Genomic DNA, 18,798 nt, shown 5'->3' with positions numbered 1-18,798 from the left:
ATACAGACCGCATGTTCTGCGGCAGAAGTGGTTGGTTCATATATATGTTGTTATAAACATCTACCATTTCAATGCACTAGAAGCTTTTTGTGTGCTTATTGCCTTGGCCCATCATTCTTTTATTTTACATAATATTATCTGGTTTCACTGCCAAGCAAATTTCAGATCTTGCATTATTTGCTTGATACTACATTGGCAAAAATTGCTACTAAGCCATACAAAGTATTTCTGCAGTACTGAACAACTTTTCCATTTACTTAACAATCTGGCATAATTCTACCTTTTAATATTAATTTTGTGGCTCCTGGCTCAGAGCTCAATTAGGTGTTTTTTCATGCTATCTTCCATATCAGTATAAGATAATATTTATAGCTGAGGATTGCACTGAGTGGTCCTTGATGCTCCTGGAGCTTTGTGGTTTTCTTGCAGACATTTTATGACTAAAATAGGTAACAGCATCAGTGCTAGAAGGGAGTGGGGTTGCTCTTATTTTTATATACTAGCAGCAACACTGACAGGGCAAGCCACTAGTATAAAAGTAAGACAAACCCCACTCCTTCTAGCACTAATTAACAAGGAAATTGTAAGAGAACACCTACTCACTCTAGAAGAGTTCAAATCACCAGGATCAGATGAAATTCACCCCAGTGTTCTGAAGAAGCTGGCAGATGTGATCTCAGAACATTGAACCATATATTTCAAAAATCCTGGAGCACTGGGGAACTACCAGAGGACTGGAAAAGGACTGATGTGGTTGCCATCTTCAAAAAAGGAAAACAAAAATGGATCCAGGAAACTACAGACATATCGGCCTGACATCATAATCAAGCAATGAATCCAGTGGTGGGATTCAGCCAGTTCGCACCACTTCAGCAGAACCGGTAGCTAATTTTTTTGTTGTTGTTGTTGCCCAACCCCAGAATAGACTTCCAGAAGCAGCATCCACACAGAGAACTGGTTGTTCACATATTTGAATCTCACCACTGAATGAATCTGCAAACACCTAGAGGCAAATAAAGTCATAATTAGAAGCCAACATGAGTTTGTCAAAAACAGATCATGCCAGACAAATCTTATTGCATTCTCTGACAAAGTGACCAAATTAGTGGACCAGTGAAATGTTGTGGATATAATTTACTTGGACTTCAGTAAGGCATTTGATAAAGTAGGCCACAATCTACTACTTGGTTAGACAGCATCACCATCAGATGGATTCGTAACTGGCTGATCAACTGCACTCAATGTGTAATCCTTAATGGAACTGCATCTACATGGAGAGGAGTAGCAGTGGGTATCTCAAGACTCTGTGTTAGGCCCAGTAGTCTTCAATATCTTCATAAATGATTTAGGTGAGGGGATAGAAAGAGAACCCATCAAATTTACAGATGACACCAACCTGACAGGAATAGCCAACACTTCAGAAGATAGGCCCAAAATACAGAAGGATCTTGAAAGACTTGAAAACTGAGCCTTATCTAACAAAACGAAATTCAGTGGTGGAAAAAAAAATAAAATGCACAAGTATAGAATAGGTAACACCCAGCTCAATAGTAGTAACTGCAAGAGGGATCTTGGAGCTAATCAAAGAGAGAAGCAACTTAGAACTAAGAAGAAATTTCCTGACAGTTAGAACAATTAATCAGTGGAACAAACTGCCTCCAGAAGCTGTGAATGCTCCAACACTGGAAGAAGAGATTGGACAGCCATTTCTCTGGAATGGTATTGAGAGCAGGATGTTGGACTAGATGGCCTCCAAGGTCCCTTTTAACATCATCTATTATGATGATGATGATGATGATGATGATGATGATGATGATGATGATGCCAGCAGTGTGTTGCAACTGCCAAAAAAGCCAACACAGGCTGCATCAACAGAAGGATAGAATCAAGATCACATGAAGTGTTAATATCACTTTAAAATGCCTTGGTAAGACCACACTTGGAATATTGTATCCAGTTTTCTAAAGGATGTATTTGTCAGGGGCAGAAAGAACATTGGAATACAAGGTGAACCATGTTGGATAAGGATAAAAATCTATCTAGTACTGTATTTCTTGATTCCCATCTCAGCAGGATTGGCTCACTGATTCTGCAGCTTTTTTGGGATTTGAAAACAATAACCATACCAGTACGAGTACTTGAGGTTTTCTTCCAAGGCAATATAAGCAAGTACACAATATGATACAGTATTCAGAGAATATATAGGAATACTGAAGAATACAATATAACCTAAAGCAGAAATCAATTAACACAACACTTGTTATTTGAATCCTGGCACATATAGTATTTACTCATTTTTAAGAGACTTAACCAAGCATGTAGAATTTACAAGTAACATCAGACTTGAGTCCATATTCACAATATTAAAAGCAAAATTGAGTTCTGGCTATGTTCAAAGGATCAGCATAGACTTGTATTGTTGCATTAGCCCAAGGACGGTGATCTTAAAGAATCTAAAGGCCAAGGAACTTATTAAAGCCTAAAGGAATGTTAACTTTGCCACCCCAAGAGAACTTTTATAGGCAGAGAGTTAATGAAAGATGAAATTGATTGGCTGAATATGTTATATTGAATATAGTAATACCAACACTCAGCCATTACCAGCATTCTCTCCATCTAGGAATGAAGGAAGTTTCAACACTGTACATTATCTGTAACAGCACCCAAATCACTGAATGTGCAAAGCCACCTGATCTGATCTGCTGCTTTGAAACAAGTCTGGGCTATGATTAGTGAGTCAAGATGGTTCAGTTGAAGCTTTCTTGAATCAAAACACTGTTTTACCCTACCCTAATAATTTGCCATAAATATTTTACTGTTTGAAAATTATTTTGTGTGTCAGTTTTAAACCAAATACACTGCTGGTGAAGTAAGTATCTTTTATGTGTTTGGAAGTGCAGCTGATTTATTTTAATCATTTTTATGCTAAAGTGCAACACTGCTTTTTTAATTTAGAAACTTGTCTCTTTGCAGAACATTAAAATTCAATGAATTGTGCATGCAATAGATACATTTCTGCTGCAATTTTATTATTATTATTATTATTATTATTATTATTATTATTATTATTATTATTATTATTATTATTATTATTCTTCAGAGGAAATTAACTGCATCAGTTTATACCATCTGCATTATGTTATTACTCAAATGATATAAACTGATGAAAACTTACATGATGATACTACCAATAAATGATGTCAATCCTCAAAATGCATGATTCTGATTCAGTTGACATAGATAAGTAGCAGACAACTCCTCTTCATTTAGTTCCACTAAAATGATATTTTATTTTATAAACCTCAGCAGCAAAGACTTCAAAGAGAGTCACCATCTCATGTATGGACCTCAGTTATGAACTGATAACTTCTAATTATTAATGTTGCTTAAATTCTTGGAAACTAATCCATTCTCAAATAAATTACTAAATTTCTTTCTTTCTTTCTTTCTTTCTTTCTTTCTTTCTTTCTTTCTTTCTTTCTTTTTCTTTCTTTCTAGTTCCAAAATCCAAATGCTTTCTCACCACCCTTCCGCTTTGGAACAGTTCCCAATGGCAGCACGGAGAGGAATATTCGCAACAATTATGAACTGATGCATGCCTATATGGTAAAGTTTAACCAAAGATCGGTGCAAGATGCTTTATCATCACTGAAGACAGGGTGAGACTGCTGCCTTCCAAATTTAGCATAAATAATAATGCTGACTATATAAATCTATCTCTTCAGATATATCACTTCTTCAAAATATTCCTTCTACCAAAATATTGCATGTATTCCAATGCACACCATTGCCTAGAGGAGATATGAGGAAGTTTTGAAGCATAAATATTTATATCCATTTAAGTGAAATGCAGTAAGGAGATTGGTAGTATGAAACAATAAACGCAAATTGGAATGAAGACAAAATAAGGAAGTAGCAAGGAATTGGGCAGGCATATTTAGTGGTGTTGATACTGGGCAAAGCCTTATGTACATATATGCACATGGGAAAAATCCCAGCAGGAGGAGGCAGCTACAGAGAGAAATAGACTTTCCAAACGTCTGTCAAAGAACTCAGTGGCAGACTACCAGAAGCACCATTCCCCACTCTGCTAGTACTCCACAGCAGTCCACCAAGCAGTTATTTGACAAACTGCCAGGAAGAGGGGGCTGCAATAAAATAAAGACCAAAAGCAGGCCAGGTTTTATGGCCCAGTTAAGAGTTCTACGCTGTTTATAGTCATGAGTTGCCTGCTGGGATAAACACAAAAACCTTATGGAAGTATGGGAATAATAAGAATAAAATGTGAACTGAGCCAGTCAAATGGTTCAACAACTTGTCAAAATATAGCTAGTATTAAACAATGCCATATCAAACATTCCCCTTTAATCTGTGCCCCACAAACAGTCATGAACTTTGGGGGCACATTAAAAGCAAACATAAGGGTAACAGCATGAGACCCATTCTTCCAAGAAGATTGACTACTGGATGAGGCAAAGAGAAATTAGTGCCACCACGAGTGCATGTGGGGGTTGTTTTAAAATAAGAGATGGAAAAAGAAAGAAAAATGGGAAAAGATGCAATGCGTCTTTTCCTTCCTGCTCTCTACATATTTTTCAAGAAATTTACTCTCTAGGAAAGTACCAGAATAAAATGCCTGTTTTCAGGGATTAAAGGCTCTCAAAAATATAAACAGAATGATTTGCTCCATCTTTATTATGAATATAGATTTGGTGACAGAAGATGTCTGTCTGTAAATATTCAGGATCACTTCCATCTTCATGATGAGATTACTTGGGCAATATAAAGCTTACATTTCTGCCCTTATATTGAGATATAACATGATCTCCAACCACTTGTCATATTTAAAGATGCTCATGGGACTCTTCACAGGAGCAGGGTTCCTGGCCAAATCTAATTTGAGTAATTACATTTTGCTTAACACTATCTCTCCAGCTGTTTGATTGGGAAATGGTATGCTTTACTACTTTAATCACTGTGTACTTTTCCTAGGCATGTTGCCGAATTATTGCTACATGGTTTTCGTAGTTAAGAAAGGGTATGTTATAGTGAATGAAGATGCTTTCAGGTTTGAGTTATGGAGAGAAGTGAAGGATGTTTTCTTGCTTGGGTTCTGAAAATATCTTTAAAGACTGAAAGATGCTGAAAATGTGCATTGATCCCATGAGTACTCAAATTTTAGTTGTGCATAAATATTTGTATTACCTGGAATCATTCTTTCTCACAATTGATTTCTAAACAGTGGTTTAATTTTGTACACTTTTCTGTTATTCTTTCCTTTTTTTGGGTTTTTGACATTCTATAGGAAACTGGATGCTTTTATTTATGATGCTGCTGTGCTAAACTATATGGCTGGCAGAGATGAAGGCTGCAAGCTAGTGACAATTGGCAGTGGAAAGGTCTTTGCTTCTACTGGCTATGGCATTGCCATCCAGAAGAATTCTGGCTGGAAGCGGCAAGTGGATCTTGCAATTCTACAGCTTTTTGGCGATGGTGAGTAATTTGGATAATGAAGAAAAAATATATTTTTACTAAGAGGGAGTAATATTATTTCATTAAACCCTCCAGTGTTTTAACCTAATAAAGAATACTCTTTCAAAGACTCTGGCCCGATGCATCATACTGAATGTTTAGTTTTATAGCCATTTATTTATTTGAGAGATTTACAGTTCAACATTTCAGTGGCAATTACCAAAGTGGCTTGTAGTCATAAACATCATTAGGAGGAGTTTTAGTAATCTCAAAGACACAAAAGCTATACTTTCTAAGTTTGTATGCCAATGTCACCCAAAGAAATTAGGAGGGAGGATGAAATAAAATAAATATATTTTGTAACTATGAATACAGAATTAAGACATTAAAAGGCAAACATGCTATTTATGTCAAAGACAGTAAAATCATTTTGGCATATTTGACAGGAACTCCAACAAGTATTCCCAGCCTTGGCAGTACATAAATATCCATCATGTAATTCCTTTTTGGGTGAACAATGATATGCAAAGCACAGAAAAGATGTAAGAAGCAGTAAGCATAGAACAGCATCAGCAAGCTTGAAGTAATGCTGGATTTTGATAGTACTGATGGAACACCAACAAAAGGTGTCTATGGAGATTCTCACTCATCCAGGTCATAGTTATCCCAAATGTGCTTTTTAATAATAATAATAGAGTTAGAAGGGACCTTGGAAGTCTTCTAGTCCAACCCCCTGCTCAGGCAGGAAAACCTATACCATTTCAGACAAATGGTTGTCCAGTGTCTTCTTAAAAACTTCCAGTGTTGAAGCATTCACAATTTCTGGAGGCAGGTTGTTCCACTAATTAATTGTTTTAACTGTCAGGAAATTTCTTCTTAGTTCTATGTTGCTTCTCTCTTTGATTAGTTTCCATCCATTGTTTCAGGTGCTTTGGAGAATAGCTTGACTCCCTCTTCTTTGTGGCAACCCCTGAGATATTGGAACACTGCTATATGTCACCGCTAGTCCTTCTCTTCATTAAACTAGACATACCCAATTCCAGCAACCATTCCTTATATGTTTTAGCCTCCAGTGCCCTAATCATCTTTGTTGCTTTTCTCTGTACTCTTTCTAGAGTCTCAACATCTTTTTTACATCATGGTGACCAAAACTGGATGCAATATTCCAAGTGTCACCTTACCAACACACTATAAATTGGTATTAATACTTCATGTGATCTTGATTCTATCCCTCTGTTAATGCAGCTTAGCATTGTGCTGGCTTTTTTGGCAGCTGCAGCACACTGCTGGCTCATATTTAAGTGATTGTCCACTAGGACTCCGAGATTCCTCTCACAGTTACTACTATTGAACAAGGTACCACCTTTACTGTACCTTTGCATTTGTTTTTTCTTGCCTAAATGTAGAGCCTCACTTTTGTCACCACTGAATTTCATTTTGTTAGATAGCACCCAATGTGCAAGTCTGTCAAGATCTTTCTGTACCTTAACCCTATCTTCTGGAGTGTTGGCTATTCCTGCCAGGTTGGTGTCGTCTGCAAATTTGATGAGTTCCCTATCTATCCCCTCATCTAAATCATTGATGAAGATGTTGAAGAGCACAGAGAACAGAGCTCTGGGGCACCCCATTACATGTTTCCCTCCATGTAGATGTAGTTCGGTCAGTCAGCCAGCTATGAATCCATCTGGTGGTGATGCTGTCTAATCCACATTTTGCTATCATATCAAGTAGTTGGTTGTGGTCTACCTTATCAAATTCCTTACTGAAGTCCAAGTAAATTATATCCATAGCATTCCTCTGGTCCACTAATTTTGTCACCTGGTCAAAGAATGCAGTAAGATTTGTTTTTGACAAGCCCATGTTGGCTTTTGGTAATGACTTTGCTTCTAGGTGTTCACTGATTCATTGCTTGATTATCTTTTCCAGAATTTTCCTATGGTATTGAAGTCAGGCTGATAGGGTCTGTAGTTTCCTGGATCTACTTTTTTTCCATCAGCTCTTTTCCAGTTCTCTGCTAGTTCCCCAGTGCTCCAGGATCTCTGAAAGATATAGTTCAGTGGTTCTGAGATTACATCTGCCAGTTCCTTCAGAACCTTGGGGTATAATCCAACTGGTCCTAGTGATTTGAACTCGTCTAGGGTGGACAGGTGCTCACTTACCATTTTCTTGCCTATCTTAACTTGTGTTTCTAATCTGTTTTCTACGGTACTGTTTCTGATAGGTTGGACTGTTTTTTTTCTGTTTGTGTAAAGACAGATGCAAAATACAAGTTCTGCTTTCTCCCTGTTGCTTGTCATCTTCTTGCCACTTTCTTCCACTAATGGACCAATCATTTCCTTAATTTTTTCTTGTTTTTTACATGTTGAAAGAAGCTTTTTTGTTGTTATTTTTGACTTTTGTTGCAAGCCTTAGTACATTTTGAGCCTTAGCTTTCCTCACTTCATGTTTGCAGGATCAGCCTATTTGCTGATATTCTGCCTTAGTTATGTGACCCTATATCCACTTTTTATACTTGTCCTTTTTGTCTTTCAATTTATCAGAGAGTTCTTTATGCAGCCATGCTGGTTTCTTTTGAGAGCTGTTATTTTGCTTCTTCATTGGTATTGTGCTAGACTGGACTTTTATAATCTCACTGTTAAAAATTTCCCAAGCTTCTTGGCTTGTTTTCCCCTTGAGGATTCTCATCCATGGAATCCTTTCCAAGGTCTCTCTAGGTTTATTGAAATTAGCTCTCTTAAAGTCCAAGACACTAGTTTGACTATATTCTATTGCTTGTGCCTGCACAATGCTAAATTGCAGTAATGCATGATCACTCCCCTCCCCAGGTTCCTGGGGCTTCGACACCTTCTATCATTTCATCTCTGTTAGTGAGAATTAAGTCCAATATGGCTGATCCCCTGGTTCCTTTCTCTACTTTTTGGGAGACAAAGTTGTCTGCAATAACCTACTGGTATAATGTCTTTATAATCAGAAGGACTACAATATGTTGTATGTGGTGTAGATATAAATAAGATTAGTCAGCTATTAAAGTTCACAATTTCTGCCACATTTTGAGCCTTAGCTTTCCTCACTTCATGTTTGCAGGATCAGCCTATTTGCTGATATTCTGCCTTAGTTATGTGACCCTATATCCACTTTTAGTGACCCTATATCCACACCTTCCATCTTCCCAATTGCCAATTAGTCCCAATACATTTTAAAACAAATCCTCAGTTCCTTCAGTTTTTTCTCTCAATCGGCAGTTTGAAAATGTTTTCAGCCTGGCATTATCCAGGTACTTGGGGTTTTGGAACTTGATGAACAAGAATCTTCAGTCAAAGTTTGCTTAACCAGAATTGGCCAATAACTAAATACAGACTGCTTATCCAAGTGCACTTTCCCTGCTTCAAACCTGCCAAGTATATAACAAAGTATATTACCACAGAGCTTTGTGTACTGTATGAGTTAAATTAGTTTGCAGCTGTCCCCACTCCCCATCCCCACCTTCAGCCTTTGTATCTGGCAACATATATTTGTGTGCATGTGTCTTTGTAAAATATTTTCTTGAAAGGCTGCTATAGAGGTAGTTGCAAGGGAGAGTTGATTTCTTAATGTATAAGGGAGTGCAATGAGAAATTTAAGTGTAAATCTCTTGATCGTACCGTATCAAATTTATAGGTACACTGTGCTTTCCCAGCAAATCCTGAGTGTTATAAAATAGCATGCTAGAAAAACTGCATTTGAAGTTTTTTTTCCTGAGCTGGCTCAGATGAAATTGAGCTGGGAAACATAGGCCATAGCATGCAGTAACTCCAACAGAAACACCAATGTTTTTAAATACTTGATGCATTTCACTGGAATGAGAGATTCACCTGTCTCTGAAGCAGGTGAGGAAAAGAAACTTTGTCTTTGACATAGGATAAGGAATACATTTCTAAGTGTTTAGTATGCATCGTCACTGCTTTGAACCAATGTCATCCAGATAACAAAGGTGTGTTAGAAGGTGTGGGGAAAAATTAAATTGTTAAACGGTTAAATTGTTAAATCTCTAGTTGTTTGGTTTACAGGATTATATGTATCTAAAATAAATATACTTAGACAACCTGGTAGAACCCAATTTTAATTAACTGTTTATTCAATTTGTATAGAAAATGGTTACTTTATAAACATTATTTGTTTCACTTTAGATTATATACATTAAATGATCAATATTAACAGGGCTTATTATTTATAATATAATGGATATAACACAATATTTACAGTAATACGGTTGAATATGGTTGAACACAGGGACTTGATACATTTTGCAGATGTATTTACAACTTGGAAAGCAGTGGTGTCACATGGGCACATGTGGTATGCCCAAAGTTGCCTGGACCATTGCATTTTATACCAGTTGAAGCTTCTGAATACCCAAAGGTCAAATAATTTGGGTATAAGAAACAAGATGAGGGAGGACCAGTTACTTGGAGACAATTTGTCCATAGAAAATGCTACTGATATAAGCCAAAGAGAAGACGTTGCTCACTCACAGTTAATAATTACTCCTGTAGCAACCATAGTCCATTATTCACCATCATCTGTAATAAAGATTTATGGAAATATACCAGCAGATCCAGTCAGAAATATAGTTTTGGCTCTAGCAAAGGAACCAGAAAGCAAAAAAATTCAAAACAAGACAAACTGTAGGGAATAATAAAGCGGGAAGGAAGTATACCTGTAAATAGTGTCCAACAAATGGCCGAAATGTCATAAAAATAGAAAATATAATTACGGTATATGGCTGAAATGTGCAAAAGTACAAAATTTTTTTAAAAAATAGCATGAATCTAAAGAATATGATTTCTTCATAGGCTTAATCAATAACAATAAACCAGCTATATAACTGTTACTGTTGCAGAGGTCAGTCTAGCAGTTGATCATGACTACAGAAAAAAATGAGTTATATCCAATAACCATATCTGCAGTCATATAAGAATCCAGTAGACACAATGAGTGGTTTGAATTCATTTTGAAATGAAAAAAAAATATAATCTATTGTGTAAAAACAGTATTATTTCATTTCATTTCATTTATTATATTTGTATACCGCCCTTCTCCCGAAGGACTCAGGGCGGTGAACAGGGCACATAAAAAATACAGAATACAAGAATTAAAAAAGAATTAAATAAGAGCCCGAGCTAAAAACAGTAGAATAATATTAAAAATCCCCAATAAAAACCCCAGCACATCCCCCATCAGGCCAGGCCGGCTTGCTCAAAAAGGTAGGTCTTCAGACCACGTCGGAAGGAGCGAAGGTCAGGTGCCATCCGGAGCTCAACCGGCAGCTGATTCCATAAAGCCGGGGCGCCCACAGAGAAGGCCCTCCCCCTGGGGGCCACCAGCCGACATTCTCTGACCGGTGGCACCCTGAGGAGGCCCTCTCTGTGAGAACGCACAGGGCGGAGGGAAGTTGACGCCGGCAGCAGGTGTCATTATTAAATCCATGAAGCACCATAATGGTCCTAAAAATATCCAGCAATTTACAAGTAGTTAACTGTCTCACTATAATCAATATACTGTAGAATTATTACAGAAAAAATCCTCCATGGATAATGAAGATGCCTTTTAGGAACTGAACTGAGCATAAAGTTGTATTTTATAGTACTATTAACACTTCCAAGAATTCATCACATTACTCTTACATACACATACAATGCACAATATACAAGCAGTATTTGAAACAAAAACAAAACCAGAACTGAAACAAAAATAATTATTTGCCATAATGAAGAATAAACTTCAAAATAAGTGGGCTTATTAAATGATTATTGTTTTCAAGAAACATGGATTGTGAAAATTTGCCTGGACTCAAAAGAATTAAAGTAGTACCCTCAAAGAAAATAAACAGAGCCAGTTTGGTGTAGTGGTTAAGATTTCAGATAGAAACCAGGAGACTTCTAGTCCTGTCTTAATTACAAAACCATCTGGGTGACTTTGAACTGGTCACTTTCTCTCAGCCCTAGGAAGGAGACAATGGCAAACCACTTATGAAAAACCTTGTCAAGAATCTTCAAGAGTCAGACTTGATTGAAACAAACAAAAAACAAAACAAAGAGAGAGCATGGTGACATTCTGATAGAAGAAATAGGGGTAGAAAGATATTTCTAAATTGAATAAATAATCTCAGTTTTTATACATACCCAGATACATAGGTGAATGTAAATATTACACACACACACACACACACACACACATATACACACACAGTCACTATATCTTTAAATGCATCTCCTTTGGGTTAAATTCTACCCTTGAAATCCTCTATCATACCTTACAAAATTGATGATAGTATTTAAGCAACAGTGCTATACACGAATTACATTCTTGTATGGATCACCATAGAAGAACACAATTACCAGTTAAAACTGGTACTAGGAAAAGTCAGGTCCTTAAATATGAAATGTATTTATTTATTAAATTTCTATGCCACCTAGTGACTTTGGGTGGCCTACAATATCATAAAAGTTAACAAGTGCTAAAACAATTAAAATTAGAATAACAAATTAGAAGTTAAGAACCAAGATGATGGGCAGCCTAGGGGTGAGAATCTTCTTTACCCTGTCAGCTACCCCTAACATAGTTGGGGCCCCAGGTCAAGTGGCAGAGCCAGGTTTTTAGGCTCTTCTGAAAGTCCAGGAGTGTGGGGGTGGATCTCACCTCTGATGGGAGAAAATTCCAGAAGATGGAGATCACAGTAGAAAATGCTCTTCTCCTGGACCTGACCAGCCAAAGTCACCATCCTGGAGGGTCTTACCAACCAGGAGGGCAAGGAACTAATAAACAAGTAGTTGCACTAACAGCCCTGAGGACCCTGTATACTTCCTCAAGTCCAACAGGGTCAAACTGCTACCAGATAACTAGCTAAGCATGCTTCTTGGACATCTTCAATGGACCTGCTCCACAGCTGGAATCTAACTGAGAATAAATTCAAGCTATTTTACCCATCAAATTCCTCTGCATGGCCCTATAAATGTTCGTTCAAGCCCTCCTTCCTGAGGAGGGACCAGGTGATATTAAACAGAACCAACATGCAGCACTCTGCGGATGCAATAAATGCAAAGAAATAGTGATGTTTCACCACTTTTACTGCAATGAGGTAGGCCTTAATTAGCAACTCTAATCTGTGGTCAGTAGAATTCATTATTTGTCTCCCTTCAGCAGCACTCTACCTATTTCTTGGCTCTTTTCAACACCCTCAATTCCTCCATGAATCATGGAGAGTGTTGGTTAGTGATGGGTCAAGAAGCTGATTATCCTATCCAGGGTTCTGGCCACCTTCTGATTCCAGGCTGCAGCCAGAGCCTCCATAAGACTCTCAGCCACTGGGGGCAGACCATTTGAATAGGCTGGAGGGGGGCAGCATTGGAAAAATCTCAAGGACATTGAAAATTGAACAAAAACAAATCTTAAAGAAATACAGTATCTGAGAGATGTACTAACAAACGATGGCATTAAACCAGACCTTTTTCCCCAAAAAAGGAAAAGCAGTTGCAGATGTATCAAAACTGACATGACAAAACGAAGTTCAGAGGATCATGAGAATGGTAAATTATGTCTCAAAATATATTCCCAATGTAGTTATCCACACCATAAATTTGAGGTGCCATCTGGCACTGGACTGATAAGGAATTAAAGTATATAAAGAATACCTGCACCTATACAGTTTTATGATCTTTTTTTAAAAAGCAAAACAGGTGCTATTATACAAGCTACTATTAAACAAGCTGCTTCTCCCTCTGATCAGTTTCCAACCATTTTCTTGTCCTTCCCTCTGGTGCTCTGGTGAATAACCTGGCCCCTCTGCCTTGTGGCAGCCCCTCAGATACGGGAACACTGCTATCATGACTCCCCTATTTCTTCTTTTCTTTAGACTAGTAAATCCCAAGTCCCGTAGCCGTTTTTCATATGCTTTCGTTACCAGGCCTTTGATCATCTTAGTAGCTCTTCTCTGAATTTTTTCCAAACTCTCAACATCTTTTCTACGATATGGTGACCAAAATTGGCTGCAGTATTCTAGGTGTGATCTTACTAGGGTTTTATAAAGCGGTACTAATACCTCGTGTGATCTTGATTCTATGCCTGATATGCAATACTGAACAGTATTGAGTATTGCATGTCCAAGTTATTTTATTTAGGAGGGGAAATATGAGGAAGGTTGTTATTTATTATCTTAAACCTGCCCATATAATAGATAATAATAATAAGTTCCTTGAGATAAGGTTTTTTGTCCCGGGTAAGAGCTGAGTTCAAGCTGATTTTAAAATATATATATATAGTTCACGCCTTCTGCCATTGCCCCTTTACAAATGAGCACAAGTGCCAGTCTTATCCAGCAGGTTGCAGATTCAGCTATGACCTCACAGACATGAATCTTTCATCACCTTTAGCCGTTTGTTCGCAAATAATAGCAATAGTACTTAGATTTATATACCGCTTCACAGTTCTTTAGAGCCCTCTCTAAGCAGTTTACAGAGTCAGCATGTAGCCCCCAACAATCTGAGTCCTCATTTTACCAACCTTGGAAGGATGGAAGGCTGAGTCAACCTTGAGCCGGTGAGACTTGAATTGCCAAACTGTAGGCAGCTGGCAGTCAGCAGAAGTAGCCAGCAGTATTTGGCAAGTCACCCTAAGCCTCCTCCGTTCATGGGAAACTGGGAATAATCTCAGAAAAGAAGCTTTGTGAGTCACAGGGATGAAGACTGCAAAGCATATTTGTCATTAAGAATGCTTTAAAATATCAAATAAAATCAGTTAAAAATAGAAGTCTCTATTATTCTGATTAACACAGACACAGACACACACAGACACACACACACAAATGGATTTCATGTTTCATTTTTTCCCCCAACTCTTTTGTAGGGGAGATGGAGGAACTAGAAGCTCTCTGGCTCACCGGGATTTGTCACAATGAGAAGAATGAGGTGATGAGTAGTCAGCTGGATATTGACAACATGGCAGGAGTCTTCTATATGTTGGGAGCAGCCATGGCCCTCAGCCTCATCACCTTCATCTGTGAACATCTCTTTTATTGGCAATTTCGCCATTGCTTCATGGGGGTCTGTTCTGGCAAGCCTGGTGTTGTCTTCTCCATTAGCAGGGTGAGTGTATTTAATCTAATACAGGGATTACAACACAGTGGTGTATTTAGTCCAATATAAAACCGGGGGTTTCATTTGACCATTCAACAAGCATTTGAAATTGGATAGAGCTAGATCAAAGAATTTGATCTAGGAAGGAAGAATTTTTTTTTTAAAAAAGCGATTGCCTCTACAATTACTCCTTGTGAATTTAAGAGCATCCTTCTTTTCTCACATTCAAAATCATGGTTTGATAACTTATGAATGGCCAATGGGGAGGCTGCATGTGGTCCTTGGCCATAGGTTGCTCACCCCTTGCCTAAAAAATAAAGATATCTTGAATCCATTATGCTTCTGAGTATAGCTGAATAGATTATTCTCCTCTTTAACAGAGCCTTTCATTCCTGCAAAGGTAATAATCAGGAAAATTAAATACAAATCACCTTACTTTTAAACAATTTTAATAGCATTTTTTCTCTCAAGGATAATGAAAATGTAATGTAATGGAAAGGATGCTTGACCACTATGAGATACAAACTGCTGGACTAGATATACCATTACCTTAATCCTACATAGCTCTTCTAATGTTCATTAAAATTAAAAATTCTTACAAATGCTTTCATATTATAAATTAGTTGAAACTTCATCAATAATTTTGAAGTAATATTTTAACAAGTTGTAAATTTGTTCAGCTTTAAAGTATATTTTGGTAGCCAAAGCTTTGATTATAAAATTATTAAGCTAATTCAAAATACTTTAAAATAGCATATTATTTAACCAGAAAAGTCAAATTCAGATACTGAACAAAAGATGGCAATGGATTTTGCTTGAGAAAGATAAATTATACACAGTGTGTACGTTCTGTTTTCTTTATCACAATTGCTGGGGAAGGACTAGAGCAAGTATGACTTTGTAGGTCACAAGCTGTGATCCAAATGAATAACAAAGACTGGGTTGTGAAGAGGGGCAGGAGACTGTGCCAAGTGAACTAATACATTGTACTTGGCTTGACAGTTTCTAATTCCTGAGTGAACAAATCTTAGGATGGTGCCCAAGAACATCTACAAAGTGTAAGGTTGGCCTCATTTAGGATATTATAAGTAAGAAGGAGCACCTTGAATCAGAATTAGAAGCTAATGCTAGTCAAAACCATAGATCAATTACTAGTCCCATCATCCGATAAATTTATGAGGCAATGGAATTGAAGGTATCTTGAGCTTCAGAGTAATCTTTTAGTGCATTTTAGTAGTAATATTTTGGGAGAGTTAATAAGATAATAGTAGGCAATGACTTAGTAGGCTTCATAATTCAGAAAAAAATGAAATATATCACATGTAAATTAAGAACAACATTCCTGGCAAGAATAACAACATGGATATTGGAAATAAGTATATGGTTTAAAGATAAGTTTTGAGCAGAATGTTTTAAACAAGCAAATTAGTTAATGTGACAAAAAAAAATGGTCAGACTTACTGAAATGTAACTTTCATCCAATGTCAGTCTTTCCTGCTTGGGGAAGATAGTTGGAAGGATGACAGAGATTCAGCTCTACAAAATCATGGAAGAAATAGATTATCTAGATCCTGTTGAATCAGAATTCATGGCTTATAATGAGACCAAATAGCAATGTTCATTCTAGTAGACAGTCTTGGTTGAGAAATGAATTGGGGTACTAATACCTTCTAGTTCTCATGGATCTCTCAACAGAATTAAATACTCTCAACCATGGTATTTTTCAGGCTATCTGCAAGGATTTGAAGTTGAAGGCACCTTTTACAAAGATTTTACTCCAGCTCAAGGGGGCAGTTCTGGTTCATAGTCACAGGTGAAGAGTGGCCAAGTTGGTTGCTTGGGTGCTCTCGTATGTCATGAGAGCATTTGAGCTCAGTTTCCTCTCTCATATTATTTAAAATCTATGTGAAGTTTTTGAGAGAAGTAATCTAATAGTGATATCCAATCCAAAACAAATCTATTAAGGTCTTAAACTGATGCCTGAAGGCTGTAACAAACTGGATAAGATGAAACAAACTCAAATTAATTCCTGCCAAATAGAATTACTGCTGGTCTATTGACATTATGACTATCCAATAACATCAGCCCTTGATAGGGTTGCACTACCCTGGAGATAATTTGTGATTTGGTTCCTGCTACAGCAGCAGCTAGAAGTTGTGTCCAAGGGAATCTTTGGCTGGTGTACCAAGTATGTATGTATGTATGTATCTGTGTTTATCAAATTAATATGTCAGTCTATCTCACAAAAAATGACTCTGGACAGCATGCAATCATCATCATAATAACAAAAATAAAACACACAAGCCTGAATAAAAAATAAACCCCTATACTGATGAAAAAAACAGTTACTTGACAACAGACAAGTGATTGTTGCAAACTCATCATGGGATCCCCAAGGCTTATAGAAGAACCAGATTTTAAAGGTGTTCCAGAGGGCTAACAGGGATGGGGCTAAACTCACCTCAGGGGGAATGATGTTCAGAAGGTGGGGGGCACAACAGAAAAGACACCCTGAATTGTACTCTGAAGCAAACTGGTAGCCGAGGCAGCCCACAGACATAACACCCTAGGGACATACATAATATCTGCATAGCTGCACTCTGCACCAACTGAAGCTTTCAGATGCTCTTCAAGGAGAGACCAATGTAGAGAGCTTTATAATCCATCTTGGATGTGACCAAAGCATGAGTAACTGAGTTGTAAAGTTTTATAGTCTAGGAAGGGACACAAATGGCATGACTGCTACCTGCCAAAAACAGTAAAGTTCCAGCTCCAGAAGGCTTCAAAACTCCATGCCACTTAATCTTCAGGGTTCCGCTGATGTTCTGTATCAGCCTGCTACCGGCCCTGCAGAAAAGGCAGGGACAACCCCTTTACAAATGGCAAGAGGCTGGAATTAAGCCTGCCAAATTTATTAACATAAAACAGAGCAAAACAAGACACCAACCATGAAACAGGAGCTATGAAACAGGAACTATTCAAGCGGTTGCCTTCAGCAAACCAGCCCTCCCACGCATTCCCCTTTCATACAGTTCAGGGCGTGGCTTCTCTCTGCCTCCTTCCGAGGTGCCCCATTGCCTTCCTCTGTTTACTCCTGATTGACTGCCTCCTGCGTCGGGCGTCCTTGAACAGGGCCAGCTGTGGGTCATCTTCATCCACGCTGTCAGGCTCACACAGCTGGGTCTCTGTCATGACCAGGTGGGAGGGGCCTGGCTGAGGGCTCTCATCAGCAAGCTCTCCAACCCCCTCAGCAAGCTCTTCAACACTCTCCTCCTCTGAGTCATCCGACCCAACTGCCGAACCCACAGGCTGACCCTGAATCACAACAGCTGAAGCCTGTTGTTACCCATCCAGATCCCCACAGTCTCCAAAAACTGGAACATCAACATCATTGCTTCACTAGGCAGAAGTAGAGATATATAACTATACATCACCAGCATACTGATGTATGGCCTTTCCTTGCTTAAGAAGCCTTGGTGACAATGTCTAAAACTTTGATCATTTCACAACTTGTCTACTGAAATGCCCTGAAATTGGGGCTACCTTTGAAACTAACTTGTAAGCTATTGTACTTCTGGGGCAAATACCACATTTGATTAGTCTTATCCTAAGGTCAATTGACGTTTGGACTCAATAAGTTATTGAGTCTTATACAGTATGTTGTGGTACAGGGATACACCAGAGACTCCTTTTCAAGTTTGATTCTGCCCATCCAGTCCAAATATTGAGAGAGGCCCTGCTAAGTCACCCACTTCATGTGAATAACACAGGTGTGGGATCGACTCTTGGGTGATCCCCTCTTCATACAATATACTGTCCTTATCTCTCAGTTTGGCGCAGCACTTCCTACATTTTCAAAGATTTTTAAAAACCATTTTACTTCAATGAGATTTTAGTTTATAGATTGATCCTGGTTGACTTTTTGATTTTTATATTGATTAAGCATTGGTGTTTTTCTTGTCATTTGTTCTTTTACTCCTGTGTTTATTGTTGTACATTAACCAGAATAATTTTGATTGAGGCTCTTCAGCAAGCCTTGTAAATAAAGAAATAGATCCCCAAATACAAAGGAACTAAAAGCACAATTAGGGGTGAAAAGTGAAAGAATGGTTGTAGTAGTGGTAAAAGAATTAATGATCTGAATCAATGTATACAAATGCAACATCCTTTTTTTTCTGAAAGCAGAATGAGAACAACTCCAAAGGAAGTATGTTGT

General features: G+C 37.9%; 1 protein-coding gene across 1 annotated transcript in view; it reads left to right on the top strand.

Annotated features, from left to right (window-relative positions):
- Positions 1–18,798, top strand: part of GRIN2B (glutamate ionotropic receptor NMDA type subunit 2B) — a gene marked incomplete at both ends in the record, with an annotated part of 276,911 nt that overhangs the window by 256,079 nt on the left and 2,034 nt on the right. Inside the window, 3 exons of the mRNA XM_083366736.1 lie at positions 3,499–3,659; positions 5,306–5,493; positions 14,353–14,591. Coding sequence (XP_083222862.1) covers positions 3,499–3,659; positions 5,306–5,493; positions 14,353–14,591 — 588 coding nt within the window. The remainder of the gene's footprint in view (positions 1–3,498; positions 3,660–5,305; positions 5,494–14,352; positions 14,592–18,798) is intronic.

This window comes from Vipera ursinii (assembly GCF_947247035.1).
Source record: "Vipera ursinii genome assembly, chromosome: 6".
Taxonomy (NCBI): domain Eukaryota; kingdom Metazoa; phylum Chordata; class Lepidosauria; order Squamata; family Viperidae; genus Vipera; species Vipera ursinii.
The sequence above is the reverse complement of the archived record's forward strand: the minus strand, read 5'-3'. Positions and strand labels throughout refer to the sequence as shown.